The sequence below is a fragment of the Rhinolophus hipposideros genome, assembly GCF_964194185.1.
Source record: "Rhinolophus hipposideros genome assembly, chromosome: 17".
Classification (NCBI taxonomy): domain Eukaryota; kingdom Metazoa; phylum Chordata; class Mammalia; order Chiroptera; family Rhinolophidae; genus Rhinolophus; species Rhinolophus hipposideros.
Window position 1 is genome coordinate 16192053 of NC_138063.1, and position 9556 is coordinate 16201608.

The window sequence follows — 9556 nt, forward strand, 5'->3', positions numbered from 1 at the left end:
AGCTTAGGAAGTTATTGAAGACTAAGCAGGGGAAAATTCACAAATACTTTGTTACAAAGTTTAGATGCTTCCAAAATTCAAAAAGCTTTTGAAACTGCACAATATCAAGGTGAGAGGCTTAAATAGTATAACTTCTGAAAGTGTTCCCTAAAATATTTGTGGACATCATCACGGAGCAGGGCCACCTATTATGGCAGATTTTCATAGATAAACAAAATGCCCAATGGAAATGTCTTTTGTTTGTTTGTTTTTTAGTAAAGCATCCAAAAAAAGTGAATTATACTCGTATTTGGTAAACTGTATTGAAAACTTATTTTAATCCCACATGAATTACTTTACATTTTAAAACAAATGATGGACTCAGATGCTTTAAATACAGAAGAGTCCTGACTGATTTAAAATATATTACTGTCATTCAAGTATGGTGAATACAATTTTTAAATAATAAATATTATAACAAATGTATGGTTTTGATATTTGCTGAATAAATCATTAAAACTGGGTGATTACTTATTGATTGACTATGCAAATTTCACTTAGTATTTTCATAGTGTTTTCTAAAATTTTTGTTCAAGTTACGTATTTTAACTTGTGAAAATACTTGTCACAACTTTGTTTGCTAATTTAACATTTTATTAAACTATAAAAGTCTAAAGCAAGAAAAGAATCCAAGAGCTCATTCATTTCTCTATTTTACAAAGCACAGAATCCTCATGATCTCATATAACCTTGATCACAATATCCTCCAACCAAATATTTGACGTTAAGAAATTCATTGCTAATAGAAGGTGCTTCTTAAACACAAAGAAATTATCCTTCTGGTATTACCATACTGTATTCTGTATTATATCTAAGAGTAAAGGAGGTAAATAGTAGCTTTTATCACAACATTAAGTCACTTAGGATAGCTTCTAGAATACCAAATTAAAAAAAAAAAAATTTATTAGCAGTAAATTTATTTTAGCTCTTTGTATTAAAAGCTCTTCTTTTTTTATCACAAAGTTAAATTTAAATCCTATAAAGAAGCACATTTTAACCTAGTGAATTTATTCTTTCTTCTTCACCAGCATTTAAGTCAAAAGTATAGAAATAAATTGATTTAAAACTATACTGGGGGAAAATGCATGCATACTTACACCCTTTTGTTTATTAATCTTATCTAGAGCTTTATGAACTTTGTTTTCTAACATTTACATAATACTTTTCATCACTCTTAAAGTCTATTGTCAAATAATGTTTTTAGTATAAAAAGTTACTCTTCAAAGACTCAAATTTTTACATTCCCCAGTGTCTGAGAAATAATACTAGCTGCCCCAAAACAACAATTATCTAAAGAATGAGCACATTTCTAATATTTTGTTTGCAGAGCTAAATATTCAGTTAGGCCTCAAGGTCTATGCTAATTTACATGGCTTATTATTGACTGCAGCAAATTAATGTACAATTATATAAAACAAAAATCTTTTGCTTTAGGAAACCTTGAAAAACAAAACAACATATTTAGAACATTTAATGGCATGCAAAATAGAAGCAGAAGTTGTAAGCTGGAGATCCAGGCTCTAGTGACAACTCATAGGGTCTGAGTCTTTGACTAGAAGCTCCTCTCCCTTCTCTGGGACAGTCTTTCCCTTTTGCAGAGTTTGGAAATTGGGTGTCGAGTGGACAGTTTGCTTTAACCCTAAAGGTTTTTCCAGATTGAAATGTTTATGCTTATATTAAGTATCAAACACTCAAAATAAAGTAATGTTGAACAACAGTCTGTGTTTCATAGAAAATTATAAGCAATTTGCCCTCAAAGTTACAATACAAAGTATAAAACAGTTTGAAAATTCAAATTTTATTAGTAGTTTAGAGATTAAACAATCACATATGAAAAATATTCAGTGAAAGAGTACAGTTATATAAAATATATCACTTGTTACATTTGAAGTATTTCTAAATGTATTTTTAATTTCAATCTATGAAACCCCCTTTGCCCTCCCATTTTGTACTTTAATTTTCTCTATTTAAATCCAAACTTCCACCCTTTTTCAACTTTCAGCTCTTCTCTGAAATCTTCCTTAATCATTCCTAGCCTCCCTGATCGCCTCTCTTTTCTGAATTCACCAATAGGAGAAATACCTCTGTAATGATCAATACGTATTTAATAATTTGTGCACGTCAACCACTTTGAACATTTCCTTTTTCCCTTCTGGGATACAAATGCTGAAAATAGATTGGGAAATAATCAACAATGGCTGGGAAATACTGTCTTAAGAACCAGCAAGGCGGAAGGGAGGTAAGTAGCGTAGGGTACACCTGGCTGCCTGTTCAGCAGTTGGAATCTTCATCAGTGATAACTGAGGTTATTGGTACAGGAAGAATGAAGAGAAAACTCTGGGCCCAGCCTAGATGAGTTAATCAGGTTCAGCTGAGATTTTTCTTTTCCAATCATTTGAACATGGACGGGCCCAAGACTGAATCATCACCATATGGCAATCCAGCAATGATTGAGCAAGAGAGGCAAGATCTCATGAAGTCAAATATTTTGGAACCTCTTGGCAGGGAGAACAGAACAGCTTGAACATGCCTCCTTCAGGGTAAGAGTGTTGATCTGGCTTGAGGAGGGCTGAGGGCTCAAAAATATTCTTCTTCGTTTTCAATGATAACTTCATGGTCCACTGTTGTGGGTTTAGTTGTCTCCATGGCAGATGGAGGCACTGTGGTAGGGGAGCTTTGGTTCACCACAGGGATAGAAGGCAAGGTGCTCTGAGACCCAGGTAGGAGTGATGAGGCAGGAGACGGGGCAGAACCAGGGATGCAGGTGACATGACTGGACTTTCCATCTGTCTGAATAATGACGGTGGTACCAATGGTAGGCTTGCCAGAGTGGACAAAATATAAGACCAGAACAACAAGGGCCATAGCAATTAGACAGGCCAAAAGACACACTAGAAATGTTTTCCAGAGTGACCATGGTTTTGCTGTAACCTGCAAAGGATTACAATAAGTGGATATTTCAGCAAATTACATAGTGGCAACTTAGGTAAGCGCTTGCAATTAGAATAAGGCTAACCTTCTTCATTACTCCAAATGCTGTAATTCAAAAGACAATGTATCACCTCTCTCTCTCTCTCTCTCTCTCTCTCTCTCTCTCTCTCTCTTTCTCTCTGTCTCTCTCTCTCTCTCACACACACACACACACACACACACCTTGTCTACAAGTCCATGAGGACGAAATGCCCCTCTTAGTTACCCCTTTGTAATAAAGCGATAGGTGGCATCTCAAATGCAAATGGATTGCCTCTGGGATATATTATGTTTAGTTATTATCAGCTACTAACTTTGCAGTATAAATTAAATTATCTAATTAGTCCCCATGGGTAGAAAAATAATGAATAGATATATCAAAACATTTAGATAGTTATCTTTGGGTGATGGAAAATTGCAGGTATTCTGTTGCTCATCATTATTTCCTGTTTTCACATTACATATTGAGATATTACAATTAGAAAATTATTTATTAAATACATTTTAAACTATTAAACATAAATAAAAGGACTTCCGTTGACTTTGGAAAGACATCAAAATAGAAAATCTCTGGTATGAAGGGGATCTTAAAGGCACTCATAAACTGTTGGGGGCTGCAGGTTTAGGTATTACCTATAGATTTTGGAATAGTAGCTCAGAAGTGTAGAGTAGCCAAAGTACACAGCCAGTGAGGGGTTAAAGGAAAGCAGAGCCCTGCAGAGTGGGGCCTGTCTCATTTCTCCATTGTTCCAAAGGACTACTGAAGAATCCCCACCTCCCCCAGCGCCCAGACCTTACCCACTGAGGCTGGAAGTTTACAGGCAATCTACAACCACAGTGTGTTCCTTCATTTGAACAGTATGGATTTCTGGGTAACTGCAGAAAAAGAATTTAAAAACAAACAACCAACCTTGATTTTTAAGGATGAGGAAAATTTATTTTATCCAGGGATGTAAATATATAAAATACATAAAAATTACATAAACCTAACATGTATTAAGTGAAGAGCTAACCAATTCTAGGAGAATCTGAAACTCTAATTACGCTTTAGGGATATGAATTATATAAATATACTTTTCATACCAAATGATCAGAGAAGAAAAATAAAATGATCATCTCAGTAGATGCTCAAGGATCATTTAACAAATTTCAGCATTTAGTCCTCACAAAAGCAGACAACCAATACAAATCTCAAAGAAATAATAATAAAAGAATAATTCCTAAATGTGACAAGGAATGTTTACCTCAAAATAACAACCAACATCATATTTAACAATGAAGCATCAGACACCTTCCTTTAAAGTCAGAAGTGAAGAATGTCTCCTACTACCAATATTAGGTAATTTTTTAGAGGTTCTCATTAATATGTATGAATAATGGAAATGTGAAGATAAAACTTACATTATTTGGATGTGATATGATTGTGTACAAACAGAATTTCATATAATCTATCAAAATAATAAGAACTCATTGGCTGATTATAAAAATATGAAAAATATTTGTAACAACACTTATTTTATGTATATTTGTATATACTAGCAACTGCTATTCACAGTAGTGATAAAACATATAAAATGCTTACCCATATAAAATGCTGTAGAACTTATATAAAGAAAACCATACAATTTTACTAAGGAACAAAAAGACAACTTGAATAAAGGTCCTCTTATAAAAAGTTTCAGTAGTATAAGGTCTCAATTCTCTGAATTTTAATGAAGAGCTTTATGGAACTTTCTGGAAGAAATAGGCACATTGACAAAAATTTCATGTGGCAAAATAAATCAACCCAAACAATAAAATGACATTAAATTGGAGTGGGAGAAGGCAAGAAGAAAAACATTAGCAGCAATTTTCTCTGGGAGGGATCATGGGTGACTATTTTTTCTTTGTAATTTTCTACATTTTCCAAATGCAAAAAACAAATCTATATAATAAGTGCAAAACAAAAACACATCTTCTACCCCCTGTTTGGGGGAGCTAAGAGGTTGTCTGTCAGATTACTAAAAGATGGTAAATTCTAACCATTCCTTTTCATAATCTCGGAAGTTGGTTTTACTGTTTGGGGATTTTTTTTGTTTGTTTTGTTTTGTTTTTGTTAATCAATTATTTGTTTGTATTTGTTAATTAATTATTTGATTTAATGAAACAAATTGCATAAATGTTTTTGGCATATGGGGACACCGTAACTCATATTTAATATATTATGAAATAGAGAAAATAAAATATGTACGTAAGATATTAAAGCAGTGACATTTTTCAGCTTCCTTGATATAAGAAGCATCCTATAAATTAAGATTATGGTGCTACAGTTATTGAATTCCCAAACTGATCACAAATACAACTTTCAAGCTGTAAAGCAATTTTTAAGTCAAATCCTATCTTTGTATTTATTTTGTTTGACTTGTCTCTTGGTTCTAAAACCTCAAGTTAATGATAAAATATATTTTTCTTTATTAAGAAAATAGTAGTCAAGGTTTTTTGAAAAGTAGTTTCTTATAATGAAAAGATTCTATGTGAGAAACTTGAGTTCGATTTCTGGCTTGGTCACTGTCTAGATAGACTCCTAATGTTTTAATGTCTTTATTTGGAAAATGAAGGGATTTGTTTGAATGATGAGTGAGACCCTTTATATGTTCTACGAAATAGAATTCTCACATTACTAGAGTAATACATTTTAAGCATAATTTCCCAACCATAAGATATTTTTCATGTTATGATTTTAAATACAAGTAAGCCAAGGAAAATAAATATTTTCATTGGATTAAAATATGTAGAAGTATAAATAATATTGTTAATATTTGCTATAAACACATTTCAAATCATCTACTCAAATTTTGTCTACTGCTACCTTATTATAGGTTGGTGATATAAACATCAAAATTTAGGCAAAAAGTCTAATGCAAAATTCCCAATGATGTGAAAGCATTATTTGGCATACTAAATAACTCCTTCAACGCTTAACGATTACTTATAATAACATACCAGATTGCATTCATCCTGTAATAGCAAACATCAGAAAAAATGCAATTAAATTTTCTTGAAGAATTAAATGTTAAATGTTGAAAGTAAAGCTCTTAGTCATGAAAGGATTAAAGATATTTACAATACTCACGAGCTCAGCTGCATTTTGTTCAATATCCACAGCATTTTGCCGTTGTTTTCCATTCATTCTGAGGGTGATAGTTTCTCAAATGCAGCTCCAAAGATGTCTGTACTCACTCTGTGGATTAGAAGTTAGGAAACACTGGGTTTATAGTAAATTAATAACTGTTAATTTATTTAGTCTTGATTACGTAAGCTAATAGTCAGAATCTATTTTCTGAAAAAATAATGTCCATATTAAATCCCAAAGTACACAATTTATGCTAGTTGTGGAAAAATAAACAGAAAAAGTTGCTCCCTTCAAAAACAACATGTAGAAAATTAACTGTAAGAATGACTCTAGGACTCTGAGCAGATGTAAATACTTGACCTCCTTATTTCACAAAAATTATTTAAAATTACTGAAACTTGATTTCTCACAGGTTAGGAATTTAGTTTTTGCTTCTAAAAAAACGCACAAAGCCACGCCTTGATTATAAATATTGCAGAATTCTGTGGCTAAACAAACAGAGGGATTATGGTGATGACTAATGTGAAAACTGTCCAAAAATAAGACAATACTGAGATTACTGGATAGCGATAAATTTAGGTGAATCGTGACTAAAATCTACCACACTGAGTGGCTATATTGAAATGGACAAAGGAAAAAAATGTATTAAAGTGGCTTCAGCTAAAGTTAAAAATAAAAATAAGAGATAAGCACACTTCAGTAGCTCTTAATTATATAAAGCAAGGATTGTCCACAGGAAATTTTGTCTGCTTCTTAGGACGTATCTTGCTTTAGGCTATTTAATAATTGTCACTGTTTCAGATGACTCCTAATCCTTTGGATGAGCGAGAACTGGAAAAGAATGCCTTCAGTACTTTTCCACTTCTCCCAAAAAGTGTACATGATACAGCACGAAAACTGAAGTGGTGTTTCACATCAGTATAAGAGCTGATGCTCTCTGACCCTTTAACAAGGTGGCCTGCAGTATACAATACAGAAAAAATGGCTTTAAAGATTCTTTTAAATCACAAGTTTCCTGTAAGCCAAACAACTTTGGGTACGGGGTGATTAGTGACATGAATTTCCAAAATATTAATAGACTTACACGTAATTGTTCAGAATCTTTACAAGAACTGAAGAGATTGTGTTTTTGAGTTCCTATGTAGATATCTCTGATATGAAAATTTTATCCATATGTCACAGTAATGGAGCCAATTGTAAATTTCAGAAATGTCAACTCTTCAAAGTAGTTGATAATAGTATACAAATAAATGAAATATGTTGTCCAGAGAGCATGAATATTGGGACCATTTGCATTTTTTCTTGGCTCTAAAATTCAGTCAGAAATCAAAAGAAAACAAAAGAAAACAAGATCAATTTCTGATTCTCTCCCGTTACTATGGTGACTTGCTTAAGGAATCCCAAACAGGGAAATATAGAATTTTGAGAATGTTATCCAGAAGCTCAATAGATTAAGAAAATAAATTTTGATGAACTACAATAATAGAAGTTAAAACATCCTAGATAAATGAAGGTTTAATACATACATTTATACTAATATACATATGCTATGTATATGTATGTAAGTATATACATATATACTAAAATATTAACAATAATATGTAAACAAATATGTATAAATATTAACCACATATTTTATATATAAATACATAATGCATATGCATGTAAATATCCATATATACAAAACATTAATAATTCTGGCATTAAGTGGAATACCACACTATAATATTAGTAAGTATGGGTATTCTACTCAAAGCCAGAATTAGTATATACTAATATACTTATATATAATACCAGTAATTATATATTAATAATTCTATATGTAATTAAGTGCTTCTTTGTGAAAGCATTTATCTCATACTTATAAAAACAAACAAGTGTCAGGGACTATAATAGATAAACTACTTTAATCTTAAAAATGCCCTATGAAAAAGTATTATGCCCATATTACACATGAGGAAACCAAGATTCAAAGAGTTTAAGAAATGTTCTTCAGGTTGCAAAGTCAATAGTTGCGGCAGAGCAGAAATTCAATCCCTACTCTAAGTCAAAACACATGTAAGAACTAGAAAATTGATTCTTTAGATAGGTATCTAATAGATAAATCACTTAGCCAGACACTCTGATGTAAATAAGATGTGAGGTAACATATGTGAATTGGATTTACCTATGATGTTTTGAATATATTTTGTACCTCAGTTTTAAAACAATGTTCTATGAACACTATTTGAAAATTGAAAGAAAAGCTAGCATAGCATCCACACAAGAGACCAGACTCGTCATTCTACTTTAAATCCATTAACTTTAGTTTCCATTACTCAATGTCCTCAATTTATTGTCTTGCTTCTCTTATTTTTTCATTGTTACGAAACATTTGACTTCATATACTTTTTTCCAATAGAAAAATAAGTGTATGAATAATAAGAGCCTATTTTAATGATAATTCAGAAATTTAAGGAAAATAATTACCTATACACTATTGCAGTTTTGTAGATTTCTTCCAGACATTTTTCAATGCATATCTAAGGATATTTATCATTTTTTGTTCATTTTAGAGTATTTTATTGGTTACTACTGTCCTTACATAAAATTAATATAGTTTACTTAACCACACTTCCACGCGTAAGTATTTAGATTGTTCCTATTTTACTGACATAATATTCAATATGATAATCATTTTTTAAAAGCTTTTTATCAGATTTTCTGTTTGTTTCCTTAGGTTGCAATATAAAAGTGGAATTAATTAAATAAAAAAATAAAAATTGCTAAATTGACAAAGAAAATTGTACTAGCCTACACTGTCACTAACAATGCAAGAAGACTGCCCTACTCACAGCATTCTTCTTATTTTGACCATTTATTTTTTCAGCCTTTGCTAATTGGGCCAGGAAAAAATGTCTGTGTGTGTGTGGTGCGAGCCCACGTGCGCATGTGTTTAATAATTTCCTTTTTTTTACAACTCTGAAATTAAACAATTTAATAACAATTTACATGTTATTCAATATTCATATTTATAAAGTATTTATATATGTGTTTTTTTCATGTCCATGCTCATATTTATTCATAATCATATTTATATTTTTGGCAGTTTAACTATTGTGGTTCACTATTCTTTTTTCTAGCAAACATTTTATGTTTCAAGATACCAATGACTTTTTTCTCTATGTGTTACAAATGTTTTTCAGCAGTTTTTTCCTGTGTCTTTTTTTTTTAAGAGATTGTTTTGACTTACAGAAGTTTTAAAACAGGAGTTTAAACTAATTATCTCTGGTTTTTATGTTTTTATTTTCAACAACTAAATCTTTTGTGGATTTGAAATCAATTTGTTTTACCCCAAATATTTAACCAGTTTTTCCCAGAACATTTATTGTATATTTCCTTTCATTCCAATTTATAAGTTTTTCCATTGTAGATTACTTTGCTCAATTCTTATAA

General features: G+C 31.4%; 1 protein-coding gene across 1 annotated transcript; it reads right to left on the bottom strand.

Moving 5' to 3' along the window:
* Positions 1-505: 505 nt before the first annotated feature.
* LOC308509818 (dynactin-associated protein-like) lies at positions 506-6908 on the bottom strand. The gene is made up of 3 exons (XM_081078358.1): positions 6122-6908; positions 3808-3885; positions 506-2970 (listed from the first exon to the last, which is right to left on the bottom strand). The coding sequence occupies exons 1-3, from the start codon at positions 6176-6178 to the stop codon at positions 2617-2619; spliced, it is 489 nt and encodes a 162-aa protein (XP_080934484.1). The 5' UTR covers positions 6179-6908; the 3' UTR covers positions 506-2616.
* Between the last annotated feature and the right edge of the window lie 2648 nt (positions 6909-9556).

Coding starts and splice junctions, on each gene's coding strand:
- LOC308509818 (XM_081078358.1), bottom strand. CDS start 6,178: ATGAATGGAAAACAACGGCAAAATGCTGTGGATATTGAACAAAATGCA. Junction 3,886..6,121: donor AACAAAATGCAGCTGAGCTC/GTGAGTATTGTA, acceptor CTTTTTCTGCAG/TTACCCAGAAATCCATACTG. Junction 2,971..3,807: donor TAAACTTCCAGCCTCAGTGG/GTAAGGTCTGGG, acceptor AATCCTTTGCAG/GTTACAGCAAAACCATGGTC.